The following is a 27,596-nucleotide window of genomic DNA, read 5'->3' on the forward strand; positions in this document are numbered from 1 at the left end:
GTCATGGATTTCAAACTTTGTCCGATCGGGCTCAAACTTGGTGGGTGGAATCCTTGATATGAGGGGAATATATGTGCAAAACAAAATTGAGATCAACCCAGGTCAAAGGTCATTTGGGGTCAAAATTTCAAACTTCCCCAATCTGGCTAAAAGTATTCTCCATATCACGGGAGCATGAACAAAATCAAACCAAGGTCACTTGAGGTCAAAGGTCGTATGGGGTCAAATGTTAGAGTATGTCCATTGGGCTTAAACATGGTAAAAGAATGTCATGAAGCTGTCATAAAGTCAAAAAGGGTCATCAGAGGTCAAGCAGTATCGCTATCATGCAGCTGATGCCCTAATAGCTACAGGGCCATTACAGCTACAGGTGCACTAGTTTGGTTAAAAAGATAGAGGGTTTGGTGCATAAAGTACAAAAACATGTGCAATTTCACTTAGTTGCCAGCGGAAGAAAACGGGAAGATTACAGTGGTTTGTTGCCAGCGGAAGAACCCGAACGATTACAATACCTAGCTGGGGGGTGTAAACCCCCCAGCTAGGTAATAACAATAATATTATTATATTTATATGGTACTTCTTGAGGTTTTTAGAATTAAAAATATAAGGGCCCTAATTCTTTTTTTTTTCAATGATTACAAAATATATAGGCCTACATGTACCGTATTGATCAGCATACTACATACAGTATAAGCTTCCAGATTTTATGAAAGAACTGAATAATCCTATTGATGTGAGACTCATGGCTGTGGGGCACTGCGAATAAACAACTTTTCGAGAAAATCAGGTTTGAAGAAATCCCAATACAAAATCGAGTTGAGTAAATCGGACATTCATTATATTTTGTAATTGATGTGAAATTTCTGTAGCTAGTTTGCTGAAAATCCTGTCCTGTCATAATTTGACTTACAGTTCCAGAGATATGACCATTTTAGTGTTGCTGAGAACAATAAAATACAAAGGAAGTTGAATACCATATTATTATTGGCTATATCTCAAAATCAATATTCCCGACATCTGACTCATTTTGCTTGATCCCATTACATTAAACTTTCAAAAGAAATAAAGACACATTATTACTGGGAAATTTAAAACAAAAAGTAGAAAAACGCAATACCCTAACCTAATGCCTACCTTACACCACCTCGGTCAGCGTGTTGTGTAATCCCTATGGCGTGTAACACTTTTCGTCAGCTTCATTCCATAGTGGCGTATAGGTCCGACACGTCACTACTCACTATGGAATGTAGCGAGGGGAGATTGGGGTTAGTTGAGGGTTAGTTGGAACGCAGGGTAAGTTGAAACATTGTATTTTTTCTGACACAAAAAATTAATTTGGTAAAATACTGGCACCTAGTAATAGGTATTAGTAAGGGTCATCCACCAAATTAGCAACAGCACTGATGCCCCACCAGTGTTGGCTTGGGAAAGGAATATCTGTTTTTTGACTTACTGACTAATTTTTATACCCCTCATGTTGTTTGAAGATTCAGGGATTATTTTTTGAGTATCATAAGCACTAGTAGTAAGTCCCAGAATAATGTTAAATAAAAGTTTTATTGTATTTCATATTTTGTGTAATGAACTTTGAAATGTAAAAATAGGCATCGGGGTTAGTTGAAACTTTTGAGGTGGGGTTAGTTGACACGTGAAAATCGCATAGAAAAATATGGTTAAAAATTTGACTTTTAAAATTTGTAACATGTTTACCATTTCTTCAATATTGCTTTAATATGGTTAAAAGCAATAATACAAGCAAAAAGTGCACACAGAAAGTACATTTTATAATATTTTAGGCTTCTCATATTTTGGTCCATGGTGACTCTCGTCACCTTGTGTCCAAAGTACTGACCCGCACTCCCACATATTTATTTATTCATTTTATCACACTGATTGTATGTTAAAGGGCTCCTTCAAGGGAAGTATAACCCTAACAACACAATAATAATTATTTTGAAATTTTTACAAGCCGTGTTTCAACTAACCCCACCCTATGTTTCAACTTACCCCAGGGGTGGGGTTAGTTGAAACACTTTTTTTTCAAATTTTCAAATTGGATATATGAATAATCATAAGCAGGTCCAATAAAGTTTAAGGCTATATTTGTAGCATGTATGTATTTATGTTTATACTGATATGGTTAGTGTTTCTTGAAAGTAATCGGTTTGCGTTAAAAAGACGATTTTGTGAAAAATGTTTCAACTAACCCCAATCTCCCCTACGGCATGCCACTATGACATGCAATGTTTTTCATTTTTGCCGATATTTCTTAGTTTGTTTACTAAATTATGAAATGTGTACAAAAAGTGGCGTACGTATGGTACTATGGAAAACACAAAATTTCACTTTTTAACAATAAGCCACATTTAATTATAAATTGATTATTAATTAATTAGCTATTTTTAACTGCTGAGACTTACATAGCAAAATGAAAGAGAACATCATTTAAAACATATGTACCAAGTTTTAAAAAAAATTCCAAAAATCACTATTAAAATACATGTACGGGTAACGCCAAGTGCTGCGTTATATTTAAAACCGATGATTTACGCTGAAAATGTTCTTGTTTTCTTGTCTTGTCTTGTTAATACTGCACCAACAGCCGCTGCTGGGCTATAAACGTGCAGTCCCTCATGCATGCAGTTGCTAAATGAAATTTGTTGGTTGAAGCAGCGACTTGAAGGCCTTGGGTCAGTGGCAGATTTGATGTGTGGCGGCAGGGAGTTCCAAGTCGGTATTGTCCGAGGGTATAGTGAGTAGCGGTCGTAGCAGTCCTTGTTGGTCGGGATGGTGTTGTAGTTTAAGGGGTGGTTTTGACGGGTTGCTCTGATTGCAGGAAAGATGTCAATGTTGGATGGAGTAAATGAGCGAGTTTCCTTGTAAACTGTACTTTTCTTAGATTCACTTGCCAGTCTCAGTATCGCCGCTTGTACACAGAGACTGGTTATTTTGTGTGTAAATGGGATTTACACACTTAACGTTTTGTGCAGCTCAAACATTTCAACAATTTTTTTTGCACGAGATGATCAACCTCATTTACAGCCGGTTTCTGTCGTCAAGTCATGTTCACGATACAGCCACGTTGCACTCTGGGGTCGAGACTAATCAGTTACTTCTGGGTAACCTCGATAACACCGGGTAAACAAAATGGCTGGGAAAACTGAGAAAATTGTGTCCTTAAAAAGTGTTTCATCGTGACGATCAGAAACCTCAAAACACTTTTTTTGACCGCGCTGGATATGTTAAAGATATGTAGTTGCTAGTTGTAGTTACATTGAAGGATATAAATTGGATGGTAAATAAGCCAAATATTGCAAGAAATCTACTTGCTAGAATCGTGGCAAGCCCGCAAAAATTACCGTCCATGCGAATGTAATATTCATACACTATACAGTATGCATATTGAAAACGTATTTATAATCCCTACTAGTTTTTCTCACATAAAAGCATGTAAAGGGGGCGATATTTGACATTGTATGCAAGTTTGAAGATAATCCATATCTTAAACCGATAGGGTTACCCTTTAACACTGGTTAACATGTTAACGGGCGGGGGATACAGTACAAATTACAATGCATTGCAAAATGACCCGGGTTTCCGAATTCCTCTACCCATCGACAAATCCACGACTATCATGCTAAATACAATTCTGATTTTGAATACCCTAGAGCCCAAATAACACTTGACAATGCAACCATACAAATCTTAATAGTTATTACTCACCCATCGTCTATATCTGGTAGTGGTACATATTGCAATTGAGCTAATTCATCGTCCTTTTCGTCCCGTCCTCCAACACATTGAAAAAGACCATCGCCGTATTGTTGTTGTTGACAATCAGGCGCTTCCGGATCCGGTAGCCGGTCGGCGATGGGCAGACCAGCAACTTGCACCTGTTGCTGAAATGCGTAACTTGGTTCCGAACATCCTGTGCGGCAGTTTTTGCCAATTTTCTTCAAAAATCCTTTCATTTTGGAAGATGTCGACATGGTATTTTAATAAAATATTATATTTAATCTTGCAAGGGAAAAAATTCAAACTTGAATCTAAAGTTTGCAAACTGAGTTTTCCTTCCCTGGCGCGACAACTGGTGATAAACTTGACAGTGGCCTTGACTGAGAAGTGACTATCTCCAAGCCAATGAATAATAATAATATGAACTTCACAGTCGACCAACTTTTCATAATATAACTGAGACAGGTTGGATTTATCCCTTTTTTTTATTAAATATCTTCAAATTCATTCAGCTAGTTCATGTTTTAGTAGGCCTAGGCCTATACCTACCGTTGAATAAGTTATTTTCCTGCAACCTAGTGGGCACGGTAGGGGCGTGTCAACATGGGTGCCAAGTTTAGGACTGTTCAGCACGCAATTGCACATGCATGATCACCGATGCGCAGGTCTACTGTATTATAAGGCCCCCCAAAACAAAACAAAACCAAAAAACAATAACAACGGCAACAAAGTCCTGAACAAACTTTTTAAAAAAAAGTGTGGGGCGGGTGGGTGGGTGAAGAGGAGAGGAAGGGAGAGAGGAAGAGTGAGGAGAACAGTTCTGAAACCCCATTGTCTAAACTCCAATTATATATAGTCCAGGCCTTTCAATAAAATTAAGGCGAATTTTTCAAATTCTCTTATTTTAGTATATAGGCCTAGGTCTTTGTAGGCCATTTGGATAGGCTAAAAATAAAATGTTCCTCCATTTTTCAACGAGGCGAGGCGGATCGCCCTCCGGGACTGGCACTGGCGTGTCCAGGAGCTTCAACTGCGGGGGGCTCGGCTTTTTTGTGTGGCTAAAATCACCAAAAAACGGCTGGTTTTACATGTTTTTAATAAAGTGTGGGGGCCAGCACCCAAAGCCCCTCCCCCCCCCCTGGACACGTCACTGGACTGCCCTCCGGGCTCGGGCCGCCCGCTTTCATGCATGATACGTGTACGAAAGAGATGCTCCGTTCAAAAAACATGATAGAATATGCAGATGACAAATTCTTCCCAAGTGTTCACAAATTAACGGTGGCTTTTCATATAATTTGTTACAAATTTTTCGTTTACGTTCAACAAAATTACATTTATAAGGGACCATTCACAAACACTTGTAAGGGGGGGCCTGATGCAAAAGGGGGGGGAGCCTGAAAATATTTGACCCTCCTAAGGGGGCCCTGAAAAAAAATGACCACAAATTTTCCTGGAAAAATTGAGTTTATATGCTTTATGGGGTTGACCCATAATTTTCATGTCAAAAAGGGGGGCTGAAATTTTCGAGGGCTGTAAAGGGGGGCCCGAAAAATTTTCGCGATAAAATTTTTTTGCATCAGGCCCCCCCTTACAAGTGTTTGTGAACGGTCCCTAACCTGCTAACAGTGGTCTATGGAGTGTAACAGGTCCGCAAAATCGGAATCAATTTTGGGAATAAACTTTTTTTTCGTGGATATCTACTGAAAAATGTCACATAAAAGAGGAAGCTAGCTGACTCCTTTAATACCAGTCACTTGGTAAGCATTGGTAAAAGCCACTTGTTTACATTTACAACCCCCGGGTTACAACCAGGCCTGGTATACTCCGTTCAAAAAACACCATAGAAAGTATATGCAGAATATAAATTCTTCACAAGCGTTCATAAAATCAAATTATTGATACAATTTTGATATCTATTTGATACAAAATGATTTTTGAAGGACGACATCCGTGTTATGACGTCCTCATATTAAAAAAAAAAAGAATGTCTCAGCTTCCTTTCCGGAAAGGGGGGTGTGGGTAGTGGGCCGGGGGGGGCACTCCCATGTATTGACATAAACGTCATGTGCCAAAGACCACGGTACTTTTGACAAATCCTACACCTAATGACCCCGTTTTTTCAACAGCCTTCACTGAATGATCCCCTTTTTTGAACAATTAGTCCTCAAAATTGAAATTTCAACGCGCTACGCGCGCATTTTCAGCAAAATAAACAAGTTATAGTTTTGTCTATTTTGTACTGTAAAATTGGGTAAAAAGCTACGGTATTTCTGATTGTCAATGATGTGAAATTTTGGGCGCTCACATACAAAATCACCCCATTTTTGACGTTGCAAACACCGAATTATCCCCTTTTTTCTGAAAATTTGTACACGGTATTACCGATAGACCCCTAGTTTCATGTGGTGAGCACAGGTAGGCCCCTACGTCACTTTCATAATTATTTTCACATTTGGTACATGCGTCTATAATTTTCGAGAGGGTGGCTATACAATTTTTTTTTAATGTAGGCCTATTGTATGATGTCACTGATGTGTATTGATAATAAAATGTCCATCTTGAACTCCAGGGGTAGCATTAAGGCCCGAAAGTCAGGGGTTGTTTTCCCGTGTTTATCACTCCCGAGCTTGCAGAAAATCCAAATACATGGGGTGAAATTCAAATCTCGGGGGTGAAAAATATTTTGCCGTGTAGTCAGGGGTAGGAGTAAGGTCCAAAAGTAGAGGGGCAGAGTTCACCCCCGACAAAATGCCCGAGCTTGAACATATTCCCAATATAGAGGGTGAAAAATTAATATAAGGTACGGACGTGGGATCGGCAAGTTACCGCTTAGGTCTGTTTCCACAGAAAATCTACCCGCTTCGTCAACGGGCAAAAACCTACTCCAACGAGGTTTCCGTTGGCGATGAAAAGGCGTTGCAAAAAGGCGTTGGAGGCTGTTTCCACAGGAGTGATTAACGGTTCCATACCGTTTCCAAAACGGTATTTGGCTCTGTAGAAACCCCGGGGGGCACTCCAACTTTGGAGGTGACGCGTATGTAGGGCTGTTAAGACCCCCTTTTTCATCATCGCTGTCACCCAAAGACCCCATATTTTTTTCCGAACACATGCTCTGTCACCCAAAGACCCCCTATTTTTCCATTTGATCTGTCACCCAAAGACCCTTACAAGTTCAATTTGAACAGCAACTTTCATTTATCACTGATTTTGTTACTTATTTGGAAAAAACAATGAAATTTGAAGCCATTTAGAACAAAATTCGATTTTCGAGGTTTTTGTGGCGCTGTTTCGGCTCTCACCCAAAGATTCCATTTCAAAAAAAGGTCATGTTCTCACCCAATGACCCCATATTTTTTACATTTTGCTCCCAAAAATCATGCTCTCACCCAATGACCCCATATTTTTTACATTTTGCTCTCACCGAATGCCCCTTAGTGCGAAAGTGCCAGCCCTACACCTATATCCATTTCATATTGAAGTGCCCCCCCCCCCCGGGTAGAAACACGCTCTAAGTTTCACTATCGCAAATATACCGGTACCGTAAAATGGGTAACTTTGGGCTGACTTTTCAGAGTTTTTAAACCACTGCTTCCAAACAAAACCAATTAGGCCTATATATCTAATTCACTCTTTTTCGAGACATTAGGGTTCCCTTCTACACCTTGAAATTGAAAAAGATTTTAAAATAATTTTGCAAGGGTGCCCTAGGGGTTAAAAATAGCCTGACCAAAGTTACCCGGGGAAACATTGGTCAGAGTATTATACATTCCATGAAGAAAAAAATATATAAAAAATTGATCTTCGCTGTATATGGGCAAGTTTTTTTGACATTTGACCCCTTGCAAAATTAATCAAGCACACATCCTTGCTCACAAATATCGATTTTTATTTTTTCTGAAAAAAATGTAAAAAAATGCTCATTTTTGGTCAAAAATCCTGATTTTTTCGTAAATTTCGAGGAAATTGGACATGAGCGACTATTATTTCTTCCAGTCTTAACAAATTGCCACCAAATATGACTAAAAACAATATTGCTGTACGAATGACCATTAAACAAGAAATGTCTTTAAAAAGACAACGCCATGGATGAAGATCATGTTTCATAATTTTGCATTGCAAGTACTTGGAAAGCTAGTAAATTTGAATGTTTGGCACAACTAACCGGGTGCGAAATATTGGCATTTATTGGTAAATACCACCAATGACATACTAGGAAATACTCAAAATTTTCATGTCGAAAGCTGAATTGGAAAATGTGTGCTAAATTGGTCTACATTTAATTCATACTTGTAACAAACGGCTCAATTGAAATCACATCCTCTGAGGTTTACAACAATCCAACAATCTATATTCAGATAACCTTAAGAATGTTTGCTGCTTAATTAAGGGATTTCATATCAACCACATTTCATGACAATCCAATTATCTATTTTCAGTAACTGTTAACCTTGATATTGAAGCATGGTAATTAATTTTAGATATATTTATTCGCAATGTATAGTTTACTGGTAGTTACAATCACATCATAAGGCCACTATAACAGTCAATTTTGAGTTTCCCGTCACATAATTTCTGAAAACAAGTGAGGTAACTTTTTCATTATTCATTATTTTTCTGCCTTTCGTTATATGACTAACACGAATGTAAAATGTGTTGTTATTTGCCACTCACTCACTTGAAGATGGATGTTTAGCCCTAATGAGATTCAAAAGTATATTAAAAATAGTCACAATAGGCCTAATGAATTCAAATGAGGGTCAGAAAATGAAGTGAGGGCGGTGACGGGAAACTCAAAATCGACTTTCATTGGCCTAATCAAAAAGACTGATTACTCAATCCCAGGGATTCCCGGTTGCTCTACACGTACCAAAAATGTATAAAACCAAAGCCACTATCTTGGTGTTGGTAGTAGTGCACTATTTATACCCAGCTCTGGTCAGATCAGGGAATGGTCAGATAATGCTCATTATTATTGTTTAATTAGTGGTCACACTTTACTTGTCACTGCTTGTTGACAGCTTATCAGTAGTCAGATCAGCAGGGGTGCAATTGTATCCTTTTTCATAGAGCAAAATTGTTCAAAATGTTCTAAAAACCTTATTTGTGAACGGATTTTAAACGTTAACAAAGCAAAATGTATGTTTAATATATTAATTATTTCATTAATAGCAATTTCCTAAGTTTCCATCCATAAATAACCACAGAGCATTATCTGTTTACAAAATAAGTGTTTATTTTCAATTAGCCATCTTATCAGTAAAACTGATAGGAGGCCAAATTATAGTCAAATCAATTAGCCATCTTATCAGTAAAACTGATAGGAGGCCAAATTATAGTAAAACAAGAAATGTCTTTAAAAAGACAACGCCATGGATGAAGATCATGTTTCATAATTTTGCATTGCAAGTACTTGGAAAGCTAGTAAATTTGAATGTTTGGCACAACTAACTGGGTGCGAAATATTGGCATTTATTGGTAAATACCACCAATGACATACTAGGAAATACTCAAAATTTTCATGTCGAAAGCTGAATTGGAAAATGTGTGCTAAATTGGTCTACATTAAATTCATACTTGTAACAAACGGCTCAATTGAAATCACATCCTCTGAGTTTTACAACAATCCAACAATCTATATTCAGATAACCTTAAGAATGTTTGCTGCTTAATTAAGGGATTTCATATCAACCACATTTCATGACAATCCAATTATCTATTATCAGTAACTGTTAACCTTGATATTGAAGCATGGTAATTAATTTTAGATATATTTATTCGCAATGTATAGTTTACTGGTAGTTACAATCACATCATAAGGCCACTAACAGTCAATTTTGAGTTTCCCGTCACATAATTTCTGAAAACAAGTGAGGTAACTTTTTCATTATTCATTATTTTTCTGCCTTTCGTTATATGACTAACACGAATGTAAAATGTGTTGTTATTTGACACTCATTCACTTGAAGATGGATGTTTAGCCCTAATGAGATTCAAAAGTATATTAAAAATAGTCACAATAATGAATTCAAGTGAGGGTCAGAAAATGAAGTGAGGGCGGTGACGGGAAACTCAAAATCGACTTTCATTGGCCTAATCAAAAAGACTGATTATCTTTGTCTGGTAGTCCCGGCAACCCAGTCTATATGTGGCTCAGTTGTAAACATACATAACACAAACCGACTGTGAAGGAGCCTATATGCACGTAAACAACTTTCTAGTACATGTATAATAAAATCCGTTTTTGAGTATAATAAAGAAAGTCATGCATTGGCAACATGAAGGACATACCTATTGCTAACTTGGTAAAATGCATACGCCTAGCCCAATCTTGTACATCATAGCACCCAGTTTGGGTTTGTAGTTTCGAAATGTTGCAATTAAACATTAGTTCTTTCAAATATGAAACGCTAAAACACAAATCTAGAACAAACAATCATTATATTTAAGATATAGCAAACTTTCCATGATAGAGATTGGACCCAAGACAAAGTACACCCAAATTAGGTGACAATTCGGAATTAAGCCATGGCTGGAAAAAAATATATTTGACCCGACCAAAGTTACCCCGCTAGCCTGACCGAAGTTACCCCATTTACAACAAATGGTATATTTCCATTAATGCTTCATTGTATTGTAGACCATAGCGCACAGTGACATCGCCCCGATATCTTCATAGTAGAAATCGCCATGGTAGGTTGAATCCACAGCCACACATGGCTATTTTATTCGGACCTTATGAGATGCATATTATTAGCGAAGTGACCTGACTAAGGCTATGACAATAGACGAGGTAATTGATTTCTCGCTGTGTGAGCAAGCTTGTATACGACATTGCGGTCAATGGTTAATATAGGCTACTGTCTCCACTTGAGTGAGTGCCGCTATAGCCTGCTGCGCGCTGTAGTCCATAGGCCTACAGGACCAACGCAATATAAAATTGAGAGTTTTGGTCAAATTTTGAGTTCAAAGCGCACGGCCAATTTTCAAAGCGCACGCTAACGACTATAATATCTGTTCAACACGTATTTTCAAGTCAATGAGACCACATCTGGTTTCTTGAGAAAAATTCATTTACGGGAGATATTCATCATTTTCTAACTCAGTATCCACAGCAGCTGAAGGGAGTATCCCATCATGCATCTGCTTACTCCATAGCAAATAGGCCTACATACAAAACATAAGTAAGAGCGGCTTAGATATTGAGAGCTATGGATAGTTTCACAATACTTTGGAGATCATATTTTTTCAAACAAAAGTCTTAACTCCCCTGATATAAGCGAATAATTGAAAGTTGAAGTGAGGGATTTTGTGTACACTTTCTATGGCATGTGCAGTTCTATTGTGGTACTGCAGAGCATGATGGGATACACCTATCTGCTGCTGTGCTCAGTATCCGAAGATTTTCGTCTGATATCAAAATCGTGCATAGCAATTCACGTGTATCGATCCCGTGTATTCATTTTAATGTCTCTGCTGCACCAAATAATTATTAGCCAGGCGATGTCGGTGTGTAGCGTTCAGGAAAGTAATGCTAACTCAACCAGAAAATATTTGTTTTAATTTTTATAACGCAAACAATAATTTATCTTGTTGAATTAGTTTATTTTTGAAAATGAAGTTTATCGGTCAGTTTCTGTATTTTGTTTATCAATGAGTATGATTTAATTTGCATATTCTATAAAGAAAGAGTGGGATCATCATCATCATCATGTTTTCTGGAATAGGCCTATACACCTAACGCTTTATATTATCATACTTAGGCCTAGGCCCGTAAAATTAAGGTGAAGAAACCACTGCAAAGCAGAACTGGCCGCAGGGGCTGGGCCGTAGGTAGGGGGGGTAGTGTGTCCTCAAAGGATTATGGGTAAATTGGGAATTTCATCGCTAAAATTTGCCCTAATGATGACGTCACCCATTGGTTTTGTGTGTGAAAATTGGTCAACTTTAGCATGCAATGACAAGAATGCTAGGGTGTGGCATCCAGATATTATTTCAGAAATAGTTAAATACATCTTTATTCTATCTACCATTTTCTTAAAGTATGGATGCAACACCCGGGAAAGAGGTTTAATTTTGCAAATTGCAAGGCGATATCTTGGCATTGTTCGCCATGACAGCCCGATGAAATGCGGCGATCGATTGGGATTCCCCTGGTCTGTTGCCATATTAAGTTTTACTGACTCCTAGAAACGGGTTACCGAAATCAATGTTACTGCAATAAAAGATTTTTAAAGTTATTCAAATTTTGAATTACCTTAGTTCCGGATCAAACATGTTTTTTTATTCGCCAAACTCTTTATCACATTGAAAAGTGTTCAAATCATGTACTTGCTATGCATTTTTAAGGGATTTTGGTGAGGGGGGTGATAGAGTTACGCAATCTAATGTTCAGATATCGGTAGGCCTATATTTTTTTAAGCGAATAGATAGGTATAGCTATGTATTTTACCTTCGTGCAAATTCATTGCTAAGTTTTAGGTAAAAAGAAACTATGTTTTTGCTATGCAAAAAATGCGTATAGAGGTTGTAATATGGGTGGTTGTGAAGAAATTCCAACCAAATGGCCATTAATTCCGTATAGGAAAATAGACACTTGAGTTTCTCTATTTTTGAGAAACTTATAGAAAGCTATCGTAGGACGCGTTTCGATTAATGGTGATCAAGGCTTAGTTGATCTTTTTATTAATCTCATCAGCTACATTTTGCTCAGCTTAATTTTAAGATCACCTAGTATTTTGGTATATTTGTTCACAGTAGAAACATGGATCTGCATACCTAATTAACTTACGGTCTAAAGTGCCTAACTTTTTGACATTTGCAGTTTGGTCCATTTTTAGTGACAGAGTTTTTCTCTAAAAAATGGCAAATGCAATGTCTATTATGACATTGTGTAGGCCTATGCTAATATTTAGTGGCAGAAATCATGTTCTACTATGAAAATTAAGCATGAGTGGTTTTGATTTCATTAAAATTGATGTCTTTTCTTTATTAGAAAAGAGTAGACCTATTACTAGGCCTACATAATGATCATGATAATGAAAATCTAGTTGGTACAATAGGTATAAAGTTTGTATTTGGTATAAACTGAGGAGTAGGCTCTATAATTTAAGTGCCTTCATAGTGAATCAATAAGTAGGCCTTTATGATTATGCTACTTTTAGTCCATTTAATTAAATCCATTATGTTGCGTTGCTTAAGCGCATTTTATATAATGGAGTAATTACTGGTCTCAGTAAAAAGCATAATGTTTGAAAAGGTCACAATAATGAAATCACGGACAGTTTAACCAAAAACTAGTGTCACGAAATGTCATAAACCCGTGCTATAAGAAAGAAAGAAAGAAAGAAAGAAAGATTAAGAAAGAAAGGAAGAAAAAGAAAAAAGAAAGAAAGAAAGAAAAAAGGAAAGAAAGAAAGGCTGAGAAGAAGAAGGAAAGAAAGAAAGGCTGAGAGAAAGAAAGAAAGAAATAAGAAAGAGAGAAATAAGAAAAAGAAAGAAAAAACGAAAGAAAGAAGCAAAGAAAGAAAGAGAGAAAGATTGTAGTATCCCTGTCAAGCAAAATTGCTTTGATTTTTGGGATATCTACCAATTTCAAATGTCTCCCTAATACAGAATATTCTGCATCAGAAAATGTTTTTCATTTGCTAAGTTTATGACGAATTTTTGTTTATATTGGCCAAGTCCTGTGGTGTTTTGGACTTCTTGGATTTTAAGAGTATTTTGGAATTTAAGTGACAGTTTCTGGACTTAATTTTGTCCTTATTTTGTCTCTTAACACCCTTGTTTTGAAACTTTCTTTTATTTGCCATTTTACACTATCAAGTATCAAACTGTTGATATTTTGTTTGACTCAAGTAGCATTATGGTATTTTCTCGCATATTTGACACATAGATCTCTCTAAAAAGAGCCAACTTTAGATTTTAAGTTGGCGAGCTGCATGCCTTTGGTTTCTCTTCTAGTCCTTCTTGGTCTTGAAACTTCTTCATGATTGGCTTGGTGATTGGTTTGGTGATTGGCTTGGTGCTGCATGCCTTTGGTTTCTTCTTCTTGTCCTTCTTGGTCTTGGAAGACTTCTTCAGGATTGGTTTATTCGGCTTGGTGATTTTGCCGTTCTTCACAGGAACTTCTGCCTCTTTTCTTTTTGGTTTGGTGGTCGAGTCGCTGTCGTAACTACTACTGGTATAGCTGATGCTGAAGTCATGTTGACGGTCAGACGGCCAGTGATGTGATAAATTTATTATTGAGAGAGGAATGTGTCAATTCTCTAAGGTCGCGCTGTCTAAAATGTTGGCGTGAACGTGCGTGTACGCTGCGTAGTAGCAGTTGCGTATACGCGTTCGCGAGTAGCCAAGTTTAATTAGACAGTTGCGGGCTGCTGAAATGACTGCATGGAGCCAAGACAGCAAGTTTAAGAGAGGCAAAATTCAATTGAAAGAGACGATCAAAACTGAGTACCGATCACCACCATAAGAGCATATACGCATGAGTATTTTAGAAGACATAATCTGATTCCATGCTTCCTATTTTTGGAGTATGGCAATCAGAATATAGATATAAGTAACCATGATTTAGGTGACTTTGCTAGGCTAATTATTAGTCCTCAGTCCTGTCTATTTGAGTTAATATGCCTTAATGTTTTAGGCGTATTTGAGAATAAACAGGAAAGATGGATTTAGCCTATAAAGAAATGTTCATGATATTATGGTTTGTATGAACATAATCTATTCTCTAACCTGAAATAGGTTAGGCCTAAAGACGGGTTTGTGATATCGAACGTATAGAGATTCCTTCGCTAATGATAGAATCATCAGGAGAGAATGCCAGCGCACTTTCTATCGGATGTCCTATGTCCAAAACGAAGGAGCATAAAACGGAGAAAAATGGTGAGGGGGGTGATAGAGTTACGCAATCTAATGTTCAGATATCGGTAGGCCTATATTTTTTAAGCGAATAGATAGGTATAGCTATGTATTTTACCTTCGTGCAAATTCATTGCTAAGTTTTAGGTAAAAAGAAACTATGTTTTTGCTATGCAAAAAATGCGTATAGAGGTTGTAATATGGGTGGTTGTGAAGAAATTCCAACCAAATGGCCATTAATTCCGTATAGGAAAATAGACACTTGAGTTTCTCTATTTTTGAGAAACTTATAGAAAGCTATCGTAGGACGCGTTTCGATTAATGGTGATCAAGGCTTAGTTGATCTTTTTATTAATCTCATCAGCTACATTTTGCTCAGCTTAATTTTAAGATCACCTAGTATTTTGGTATATTTGTTCACAGTAGAAACATGGATCTGCATACCTAATTAACTTACGGTCTAAAGTGCCTAACTTTTTGACATTTGCAGTTTGGTCCATTTTTAGTGACAGAGTTTTTCTCTAAAAATGGCAAATGCAATGTCTATTATGACATTGTGGCCTATGCTAATATTTAGTGGCAGAAATCATGTTCTACTATGAAAATTAAGCATGAGTGGTTTTGATTTCATTAAAATTGATGTCTTTTCTTTATTAGAAAAGAGTAGACCTATTACTAGGCCTACATAATGATCATGATAATGAAAATCTAGTTGGTACAATAGGTATAAAGTTTGTATTTGGTATAAACTGAGGAGTAGGCTCTATAATTTAAGTGCCTTCATAGTGAATCAATAAGTAGGCCTTTATGATTATGCTACTTTTAGTCCATTTAATTAAATCCATTATGTTGCGTTGCTTAAGCGCATTTTATATAATGGAGTAATTACTGGTCTCAGTAAAAAGCATAATGTTTGAAAAGGTCACAATAATGAAATCACGGACAGTTTAACCAAAAACTAGTGTCACGAAATGTCATAAACCCGTGCTATAAGAAAGAAAGAAAGAAAGAAAGAAAGATTAAGAAAGAAAGGAAGAAAAGAAAAAAAAAAAGAAAGAAAGAAAAAAGGAAAGAAAGAAAGGCTGAGAAGAAGAAGGAAAGAAAGAAAGGCTGAGAGAAAGAAAGAAAGAAATAAGAAAGAGAGAAATAAGAAAAAGAAAGAAAGAAAAAAAAAACGAAAGAAAGAAGCAAAGAAAGAAAGAGAGAAAGATTGTAGTATCCCTGTCAAGCAAAATTGCTTTGATTTTTGGGATATCTACCAATTTCAAATGTCTCCCTAATACAGAATATTCTGCATCAGAAAATGTTTTTCATTTGCTAAGTTTATGACGAATTTTTTGTTTATATTGGCCAAGTCCTGTGGTGTTTTGGACTTCTTGGATTTTAAGAGTATTTTGGAATTTAAGTGACAGTTTCTGGACTTAATTTTGTCCTTATTTTGTCTCTTAACACCCTTGTTTTGAAACTTTCTTTTATTTGCCATTTTACACTATCAAGTATCAAACTGTTGATATTTTGTTTGACTCAAGTAGCATTATGGTATTTTCTCGCATATTTGACACATAGATCTCTCTAAAAAAGAGCCAACTTTAGATTTTAAGTTGGCGAGCTGCATGCCGTAGGGCTGGCCGCAAAGCGAACTGCAATAGCGCCCTCAATTAACGCTTTTTGCATTTGGTAATTGAGCAAATAATAGCGCGCTGTGCTCTATAAAAGGAATAATTTCATTGGTCAATGGAACTAAATCGAGCCCGTGTAATTGATCCTAGAAAACGCATAATAAAAAAAACGGGCTACACACACCAATTAATTTCAGACTTAAAGTATTCTTTACATTGAATAATTATCAGTCTTATATAGAATTGACATGAATTACAGTATTGTTGTCAGAATTATGATTCATATTGCACGCGAATAAGTTCCCTTTCTACCAATGAAAATTGTGCTCTCATCCACAACTGGTTTTGATGTGTTTTTATCACCAAGTTTTGCAGAATTTGTTAATGTAAAACATGATCATTAGTATTAAACTAAAACTTCCAAACTATTACGTGAGATTTCTTTTGATGCATATTCTATAATTTAACAAGTAATTTTGCAAGATATTTTTGGAATCAAAGTTGATTCAAATTAAAATAAAGATGATTTGAGAAGGAAAACATGTCTTTTAAAAAATAGAAACACTACTGGCGGATCGACGGGATCGTTTCGAAGCAAAACAGTGGACCGAGCAACGGAGATTTTCATTTATTTGTATTGTAACAATTGCAGCTATTACTAAACCAAAATGGTAATCTAATATTCGTATTGGTAGAAGTTGATATGCTTAACTGCTCCGGTATTTTGTTTTGTTTATTTCAGAAGTCGTTAAACCCTTTTACAACAAGCTGCTGCCCTGCGCTGCGGACGTGTGCCTGCATTCACAATCACAATTCACATTTCAATGTCATGATTGTAATGTAATCATAATCATGTTGACATGATCATGATGATTGTACAATGACGGATTTTTGTAATTGTTGACTTAGGGATTCTATCATGTTTCACCCCACTGGTTTCACCGTTGATTAACAACTCGCATCCGGCGTATCTGTGTGGTTTATTTCGATCGCTTTAGCTGCCCATTTACATGTTCATTCATTCATATTTCATGATTTATAGGCACGCACACATCGATGACTTCGGTCGTATCACTCACCCGGAAATACTGGCTATTGGCGACCTGTGATGACGGTCGGCCATTTTGAATCGCCGAATCACCATCGCGAAAACAGGGTTACGAAAGCGGATTGATTTCTCTTGTTTTTGTCACATGACATATTAGGTCAGGTAATTTTTATTCGGCAAAAATACAAATCGACAAGAACACTAAATATAATCATAATCAATCGCACAGATTTAGCATACATGAAATACATGGATACAAGCAAAGTTTTAAGACACCAAAAAGCCAAAATGCCAGGATAACCCATAAAGTCTAGCTGCAAATGTGTAAACTTATTTCCAATGGGGCCCGAGCGAAGTAAACCATGCAGATCGTCATGCCTCCATTCGGGACGATCCTGACTTTTAGACCACCCGAGCTATATAGGGCTTAAATATTACTATTTCATCAAGGTTTAATATTCGAACAAGCTTAAACTAAAAGTTTCATCTAAGGACTTTTTTTAGGAGTCAAGCTTTAAACTATTAAGCAAAAATATCCAACAAGCTAAAAACGATTTTTTACCCGTTTTTTAACAAGCTAAAACCAATTTTTGATAAGAGTCTTAAACATCAATTTTTTCATCGTAAAAATCATCTAAAAAATCTTTAAAAATAGTGACTTACCTAATATTACTAATCTATGTTTCCGATGATATCCAAGAAGCTAAAATATTGTGAAAGAGGGCAGGGCTTTGAGTAATGAGGGAAATTACAGGGTAAAATACATTACGTTTTTCGAGAAATTCGCCATCTTGAATAAATGCAGAATTGTGTCATGCAGTAAAACGATGTCAAACGCGCTTGAAAATGCATGATACGCTAGCGTAAATTACCGTCAAAACGAGCGTACATGTACATCAAGCGCTTGTGCTACGCGAAAACTTCGGAGCTGGCATCGCCGGTTTTGTTACCAGCTCTTTTACGTCAAAAATAGCCATAAAAACATGAATTTTGGAACAAAATAAAGCTTGTTCGATGGAATAAAAGGTATGTTTGCACAGTTGAAAACATGTTTAACCTTGTTGCGAAAGTTTAATATGATAAATTTGCAATTTGTACCTTATATAGCTCGGGTGGTCTAAAAGTCAGGATCGCCGGAATATCTGTTTGTTTATTTTACATGTTTTAAAGTAATTGCCACTCAACCATAACAATTAACATCAGTGATTTCTATGTTGATGATAGCCTAGTATCAGCAAAAAACAAAAGAATGAAGCTATGACATCATCATTCAGATAAGATTCATCCGCGGGGTAGTTCCAGTAACTGTAACCACTCTAGGTCCGTAGATGTCATTATGTTTATGATAAAGACTGAAGTCTTGCTGGCAAGACTATCCGCGGGGTGGCTCAAAGAATTCAGCCGCATCCCAAAATTTTGTTGATCTTGCTTTATAATATAAAATCCATTTGGCTTATTCCATGAAGTTGGGACACATTACAAATTGGGAGAATTTTATAGTATAAATGCAGTTTAATATTTCTTATATGAACCTTTTCTCCTCAGTTGATATTTTCTAAATAGATATGAAGTTTAACTTTCATGTAAAAGTTACTTGAAAATTGTACCTATTATATTTTTATTTTTACGGGCCATTAAGTGGTTGGTGTCCAGCACTTTTTAGGGCAAAAAAGCGTGACATAGAAAAAGCAAGTATCGGAATACAAATAATTTCAATTGTAACATCAAACAGTCACAGTTTTACATAATATTACATGAATTAATGTTGGTAGTAACTAAAAAGTACATTTAAACAAAACAGAAACCAGTCAATTAAAATTTATGGGATGTCAAAAATGAGCTTCCCGATGCTACACGCGCTGTCCAGAAAAATAAGTGTAGCATCGGTATAACAGCTCACCCACAGCACATACATGTATCATTCAAATCAATTTGTTTTGTGTTTTTATTGATGTAAACGTGTTTATAGGAAATTTGACCAGCATTTGTGCCTAAGCTCTCAGTCGTTTTAAAATTTCATGAGAAAATGTCACCGTGGTGTCCACGTGTAGCATCGGGAGATTTCAAACCATTATACTTGCTTACAGCAAGGTCAGTACACATACTGACATGAATGGACTTATTTTAAGATGTGACTGGGTAGGGGTTTTCAAGGGAACTTGATTTGAGGAGCTGCCATTTTACCAAAGAGTAAATATTTTGAAAAAATGGTGCGGTGTCCATGTAGCATCGGGATGTAGCATCGTGATCAAAGTATAGCATTGGGAAACAAACAGTTAAAATTTATGTAATTTCTTCTTATATTTTGAAACTAGATGACAAACAACTAAACATATTAACTTTTGAGGGCAGGCAAACATTGTAAAATATTTATGTGTTCAATACAAATTTTTATGCACTATCAGACACGGTGTCCATGTAGCATCGGGACACAGTTTTGTCAGTTTTATGTATTCACCAGTTTTTAGGTATCCTTGTTTTATTTTTTCTACAACTTTTAATGTCCGTAGGCCCAAATATAATTTTTAAATAACTTTACCACAAAGTATGATTACTTCTTGTGCAAAACTCACAATCCTACCGATTCTACAGGACACGGTGTCCAAGTAGCATCGGTAGAATTATGTCGAATTTTTGCAACAAAGGCAAGTTTTTTTTTACTTCTAGTTTTAAAATAAACTACCAGCTGTGAATCTAATACTTTCTGAACCATCCTAGGTAGCTGCAAATATATTCCTTGTGAATTTTAGATAAAAAAGAAATCAAACATAATTTTGAATAGATTTACCTGTCATCCTTCATTTTTGATGCCTCATAACTTTTGTTTCTGATTTAAGATAGTGTAATTGGTAATATTATGCGAATTTGCCATGGTAGGACATCATAAAAGTATTTTATTAAGACATGTTATGGACAGTATGTTTAAAATAGAGAGAGCTAGTATAAAATGGTGTCCATGTAGCATCGTGATATTTGCCTCGACTACTGAACAACAAAGCACTTCCACAGAAATTCTGTACTTTCCAATGTAAAAAGATCACTTTTTTGTTGAAGTATGATAGTTGAAGTAACTAAAACACACATTACATTTAGAATTAAGTCATTTTGAAATTTTGACCCTTATGTCACACTTTGTGCCCCAACTTCATGGAGTTAGCCATTTGCATTTGAGTTAACAACATACTGCACTGGACATACGCGCAGAGTTGCACCGCATGACACGTTTCGAATCGCTCACGTGATCACAATTTTTTGTATTCGTGCATCTTGACTCATTTTTTCCCGCCAATTTGCTAAGATGTCTTGAGACATGTGACTTTTTAGAGTTGAAAAGAGTGCAATACGAGGAAATATTAATTAACAAGTTGTATTTTATCAATTTCAATTAAAGAATACATCTTAGTGATAAACAGAGATTTTAAACAGTTCTCTCAACAAATATTTGACTTACTTGATTTTTCATCCCACATGGGATTTCATCAGAAAGTGAGGTAGAGCGGTAAACACCTAGTCATGTGACCCACGGGGTAACCCGGGGTCACATGACATGATGGTCGGCTTGTAGACGCTGGGTAGCACATGTCTCCCTTTGTCCTGGTTGAAATCGGGGTCCAAGGCAGCTATAAAGTAGGCTTCCTTAATGCCTCTTTGAAGCCATCGTGAGTCTGAGTCCAATACTTTGACATTATCCGAACTGAAATCATGCCCTTCTGAGTTCAAGTGCGCCCCACAGGGGAAGACGGCCTTTATGTTCTGCGAAGTCGCTTTACTAAGGGTCTTTCGGTTTCACCCACATACTGGGAAGAACAATTGTTACACGAGATGCCGTAGATGACACAAGATCACAGAATTAGAGAAGGAGAACCGGGACTCCCTATACCGCCACGTACAATCGAGTCGTCAGCTATGGGGAGAAAATTGGGGGTATTCGGGTCCTTGCCGACGGTGCTCGGAGACGAACGAAAACAATTCTGCGTCTCATCTGAAGCGTCTTGGTACTCGCGTGCAGGTCGCATCAAGTGCGTCTCTCAAATGCGCCCATCATCCATGTCGCGCGTGTATGACAACGAATGCCTCGAGCGCATTCCGAGGGAAACCGAATACCCCCAATTTTTGCTCTATGCCTGTATCAAGATGGCGGACGAGTCCTGGTTCTCTGATTTTAATTCTGTGCACAAGATACATATCTTAGTGTTCATAAGTAAATCTCAAATTCGGGTGTGGACGAATGTGTCTCCCCTTAGGCCCCGTATCCATAGGCTGTTCCCTTGTGGCGTGTGCCCTTGTTCCGTGTTCACTTGTTCCCATGTGACCTGCCACACAGACAACGAACCTTTGTTTTGCTTAGTGGCCGTATCCATAGGTTGTCTGTGTGGCAGGTCACATGGGAACAAGTGAACACGGAACAAGGGCACACGCCACTAAGGGAACAGCCTATGGATACGGGGCTTTACAGCTTTAAAGCTTCCAATGACAAGCAGTTGATTCAATTTTGTGCACTGCCTAGTTAGCACGCATTTGCAATGTCCGTTCACTGATAGTAATAAACATACTCGGCAGTGGAGTTTGACTCTCACCCTTTTTGTTTTACCCCCACCCTTTTTATTGAGGCACCCTTTATACTGAAAATTCCTGACCCCCATGCTTTTTACTGAGGCACCCTTTATACTGAAAATTCTTGACCCACCACTTATTGCTTTTTCCACTATTTGTAAACATTGACGGCCACACGTTATTTGGTTCAAGTAAATCAAGTCGCGCCAATTCTGCACCTATTTCACATGTGTGAGTCCGATGTTGTTCTCCCCATTAAGTTGATACATTACGTGAACAATGCAAATTATATGTAAAAAACTACTACTGTACTGTATAATAAGCATTTTAATGAATACCGTAACTGTACTTTTATGGCGTTCAAATGTTGTTCTTGTCATGAAACTTGACATGCGCTGTGTTCAGCGACTACCGTAAAATTCCGTCTACAAGCATAATATGCCTCTAAACGAGGTTTTTTTGACACAAGAGACAAGAGGCAGACACTCTCAACAAAAACGTTATTTGGAGTTTGAACAACTATATTACTGATAAAGGCGGCTGTACAAACATGTATATTTGTAAGACCAAGCTATTGCAATGTTTTTGAGAATGGTATTGGCCTTTCATATCTTTCGTTTAAAAAAACCTCGTTTAGAAGCATATATGCTTCTAGACGGAATTCTACGGTATATCCTACTTCTTCCGAGTTCTTCGCTCAATCAATTATGCATGATAATGACGTCACTCATATACGATCAATGTAAAGAAAAATAACACGTCATGGAAAATCGGACATTTGCATATATCACTTCCGGGGAGGATATTGTGTACATTGCGCTGGACACTCGTAAACAAGCGCTAGCCTGCATCAAATGGAATTTTATCTTGCGACATGGTGTGCGAGTTTTGGCGACTTTTCTTGGAACTATGATTATTTTATCATTCAATAAAAATATACTGTAAGTTGGAAGAAGCCACACGCTATTTATTTTAATCCCACGCTTTATATCATTCCACGCTTTTCACCCAAATTGTTTAAACCCCCATGCTTTCACCAATTTTCAGAATTTCGAACCAGCAGCCGCAGGCATTAAAAAGCGTGGACTGCCGAGTATGATAAACTGCAATTTATGCCATGTGTAGTGCATTGTAATCTCGCAGATTTTCATTATGTTCATAATTCCAAAATGGCAATATTTGTCAAAAAGTGGTTTATTTTTTGTTAGAATCCCTTCATTTCTATATATATTTTCAACTTTTGGGCCAACTGAACAATTTATTTTTGTGCAGTGGAAATGACCCTGGTATCACCCAGGTATGTTCCATGCTTTTCCAGAATTTCCAGTAATGTTGTTCTCAGTTGATATTGATAACCTCCCACTTGACCCAAACTGTTGTTGCTAAAACAAAAGTAGTTTACAACTAATTTACCAATTTACAAACTGAACATTGTGTAGTATTCTGATGCAGTCTACTGAATTGTCAGAATTGTACTTATCATTTTACATTCGTTTGTTTATTTGTTTGTTTGTTATTGTTCAATGGTAGACTACCAGATATACCAAGTCATCACTGGGAGGTGTACAAAGGAAAAAGACAGGACCTAAACCGGAACTAACAGAAGAACAAAAGCAGGAAATCCGAGAAGCTTTTGATTTATTTGACACGGATGGAACCGGTACAATAGATGCCAAAGAACTCAAGGTAAATTTAGTAACAAGAATCAGGAATGATAAATTATAATACCAAGATGGTAAACAGGGCTGTCAACTTTTTGTTTTTTTTTTGCGTGAGACAGAGGCGTACCGGGATTTGCCGAATCCAATGTTCATTTTGTACCATGATTATTCGGCGCCGAGAATGTGAAAAGGGGGGGGTAGGAGCAGCAAATTATTCATGACGATGCGTGAGATTTTACTAATTTTCCAGCTTTTTGCGTGAGGTTTACTACCTAGGCGTGAGATTATACTACCTTGGCGTGAGACCGTGAGAAAGTGACCCAATGCGTGAGACTCACGGTCAATGCGTGAGAGTTGACAGCCCTGATGGTAAACATTAAATAGAATAAAAAATGTTGAGTGTTGTACACTAGTCTAATGTTGCCCAACAGACAAGTTTGCAAGTTGGCAAATTGTATTCTGAGTTACAGTATAAAATGTGTGTGAAGGTCGTATTCATAGGTACCTCAATATTGTCCGATGTACGACATGTTTCTCATTTGATAGCGGGAGTCAGACACCATTTAACCTATAGTCTTTTACCTATTTCTATAGAATCCTTAAATAGCTCATAGTCTTTGTTGATGGGTTACAAAGTATTGTATTTTGTCTAGGTATGTATATCCAACAAATCAGTATGCAGACGAATTACGCTCTCCGAGTAGTACAAAAGAACGATGATTCCAAGTTCTTGCACAAGGTACAGGTAAAACAATCCCAAGTATCATTACTTTCACACAGTGTACTACAAGTTCTACTTTTTAATTCATTGTTGATCGCTTTATATTTGCATTCCTCTCTAAAATGTTTGTTACCAGGTTGCAATGAGGGCATTGGGATTTGAACCAAAGAAAGAAGAGATCAAGAAGATGATTCAAGACATAGACAAGGACGGCTCAGGGACGATAGATTTTAACGAATTCCTCACAATGATGACGTCAAAAATGGTAAGACAGACAAAATGTAACTTTGTGTGGTTAGTTGATGGAAAAAAACACTTGTTCTACGGGCCCGAACGACCCAGATTTTATTTAAGAAATTGGAGAAAATGTTTTCCTGTATAAATGATTGAATGTCAGTCTATAGCTAGGAAGTATAACTATAAAGTATAGCATAGGATTGGCTGCTTGCAGCCTGTTAGATTTACACTATTGCAATACTACATGTGAATTATTACTTAGTCAGATTGCCTGATCATTACACACGCGATCAAAGGCGGTGTATCTATAGGAAGCAGTCACTTCGCGCCGCAGCGTGAGCCACAGATGCACTGTCTTTGATCTTGCGTGTATGATGGGCAGACACTACTGTCGCAGGGGGGCTTAATGGACTATTACACTAAGGCCCCCCCCAAAAAAGATTGTTTGCTTGTCCTCCACCGACCGACGTCTAGAAATTCAGTTTTTTTGTTAATTTACAAATGAATACCGACCCTAATTTTGGAAATTCCAGAAAAAGTTTTTTTTCTTTCAGCATTTTTGACATCCTGAAAAGTTTTTTATGGTTTCTACACACTTCTAAGTGGTAATGGTATACAGTAGGGAAATATCCCAATTCACAACTATTTGGGCTATTTATTAAGCTAATTAAAGGCATACAGTCATGTTTTGGCTATGACCTTTAAAAAAAATCCTGACCGGCCGACCCAATTTTAAAAGATTTGTGGAGGACAAGCAAACTCTCTTTTTTTTGGGGCCTAATAGAGCGGTATACTAATTATTTTGTAGTCCTGAGATTCAAGTGTGTCATCTCTATTTAGGGATGATTGTTTAAATATTTTGTTTAAATTGTCATTGCCCGGAAGAGCAAACTGCATCAAATGAGCATTTCATCATGCAGCTAAATCCAAGACATCTCCATTACACAGTACTAAGGATTATTTCTTTTTCAACTACAGAGTGAAAAGGATTCCAAAGAAGAAATCCTCAAGGCCTTCAGATTATTTGACGATGATGAGACGGGGAAGATATCATTTAAGAATCTCAAAAGAGTTGCCAAGGAGCTGGGAGAGAATCTTACAGATGAAGAATTACAGGTAAAATGAGGGTATAATTTTATCAACAAAAATAAAATGTACTGTTTACCTACCCTTGTTGCCAGGTTGTTGCAGCTATGAATTGCATGGCTCGGTCCATCAACGCAAATGTGGAACAAATTGTGAAATCAACATTAGAGGGAGTGAATTTGTAATATTGAAAAGCTAGCTTACAAAAGTTCTGTTTTTTTAATTTCCAAAATGTGCTGTGGGCTGTTTTTTAAACTGAGCCATTCAATTGGAATAGTGATATCGGGCAGTGGCGTAGCCAGGATTTTGGAACCGAGGGGGCACAACTTGTAAATGTACCGACAGAAATATTTTTTGTGATTTGTTGACCCAATTTTTTTTTTTTGCATGGTGTGAAAAAGTGAAGCAAAAAAAAAAAAAGAAGGATTATAGGCGGTACCAACATAAAACACAAAATTTTTATGTAAAATTCAATTTCATTCACAATTTTTCATCATTTTTTTTTTATAATTTTCCCCTTTTGGGTAAAAAATAGTCTATTGTTAACCCAATTTTTTTCACCAAACGCCTTCCGTCTACGGGGGGGCACCGGCCCCCCTGGCCCACCCACTGGCTACGCCACTGATATCGGGCTTTGAAAATGATAAGGAACAGAAAAAAATGGGAAAGAGAAACAAAAAAAAAGTTGATTTTCATTGAAACATTGTTCAAGTCAAATTCAAATATGAATCATGAAAATAATATTATTTTTTTATGAACCTTGTGTTTTACATTATGTTTGCAACCAAAGTTGTGCCAGATATGGGAACTATCATGTAATGGTGGTGTTCAAGGTCACACACAGCGGTGTGAAGATGTATGAAAAAATTTAAGATTTTGATGGAATTTTCTGCATCTTGTTGCCAATTAAATGGGCATGAATATTAATGAAATTAATTATGCACAAGAAATTTTCCCTGATTATATCAGGACTGTACATTTATGATGCATATTTTACAATTACTGTTCTTATTCCATACTCGTTTCTTTTGTTTTGTTCCTAGGAAATGATTGATGAGGCAGACAGAGACGGTGATGGTGAAATCAACGAAGGAGAGTTCCTAAGAATAATGAAGAAGACAAGTCTATACTGATAGAACTGTAATTATTATTTGCATTCCACATGATTGTCACATGTATGTGTTTAAACCCAATGCCCTTCAGTTCATGCTGCTACTGATCTGATCCTGTCCATCTCTAGAATTTCAGTTGGGCTCGTACATTCCAGTACTGTTGGTCAGTTTGTAAATGTAATATATAGTGTATTGACCATTAAGGACTATTGTCGGTTGGTCGTTTGAAATGTGTTGGAGCTTCAAAAGGGGCCAAGAACATAGGAAAATCCAAGTCGAGTTATACTACATTTTGAAAAATCCTGGGCATTACAAGCTAAAGGATACATGTAGTACAATTCAATGCTGTACATGAACAGGGTGATAACTGCTAAAACAAAAATGGGAATGACAAGAGTGCTGCAATGTTTGGTAACAGCCTGATATTAGTAATAGGTACCAAAGACTCTGTAGTTGATAATATTTTATGTTTACGGAGCACGATGGACCTATACTTGGAAATCCAATTGAATGAACACAGCATAGGGAATGCCAGCATTCTTGTCACTCAACCATGACATGCGGAGCACCCACAAGGAGGTTGTGGGACACAGCAGACACATGGAATCAAGTATGCATCTAAAATGGCACATTGCGTTCATTCAATTGAATTTCTACCTCAGTTCAGGAAACCCCTAGATTATGCAATTTGTTTCGATTTTAAGAAAATGAGGAGAAATATTAGAAGTTTCAAAATGGCCTTAGTATTAAACTATTGCCTATTCAGATTAACGTTAACGTAAAGTAACAACCAATTAACCTTTAATTTAGTATCAAAAAGTTCCCAGAAATGAGAATAATGTAGAATTTTGTAAACAAATACTTTACAGGGTTTTGTTCAATGTGTATTACTTGTATGTAACTTTGTTAAAATATATATCAAACTAACTTACACTCTGCAGCATTATGTTTTCAAGCTTTTCA

The 27,596-nt window shown here is 36.9% G+C and overlaps 2 protein-coding genes across 2 annotated transcripts in view; one reads left to right on the top strand and one right to left on the bottom strand.

Moving 5' to 3' along the window:
• LOC140160639 (uncharacterized) overlaps positions 1 to 4,170 on the bottom strand; it is an 83,406-nt gene extending 79,236 nt beyond the window's left edge. The window contains 1 exon segment of the mRNA XM_072183897.1: positions 3,724 to 4,170. Within this exon segment, the coding sequence (XP_072039998.1) occupies positions 3,724 to 3,989 (266 nt within the window). The 5' untranslated portion in view covers positions 3,990 to 4,170.
• A 12,579-nt stretch (positions 4,171 to 16,749) lies between these two features.
• Positions 16,750 to 27,053, top strand: LOC140160642 (uncharacterized). Its single transcript, XM_072183899.1, has 5 exons — positions 16,750 to 16,885; positions 23,347 to 23,502; positions 24,335 to 24,463; positions 25,414 to 25,551; positions 26,565 to 27,053. The coding sequence occupies exons 1-5, from the start codon at positions 16,883 to 16,885 to the stop codon at positions 26,652 to 26,654; spliced, it is 516 nt and encodes a 171-aa protein (XP_072040000.1). The 5' UTR covers positions 16,750 to 16,882; the 3' UTR covers positions 26,655 to 27,053.
• Positions 27,054 to 27,596: the final 543 nt, after the last annotated feature.

This window comes from Amphiura filiformis, chromosome 9 (genome assembly GCF_039555335.1).
Source record: "Amphiura filiformis chromosome 9, Afil_fr2py, whole genome shotgun sequence".
NCBI classification, from domain to species: domain Eukaryota; kingdom Metazoa; phylum Echinodermata; class Ophiuroidea; order Amphilepidida; family Amphiuridae; genus Amphiura; species Amphiura filiformis.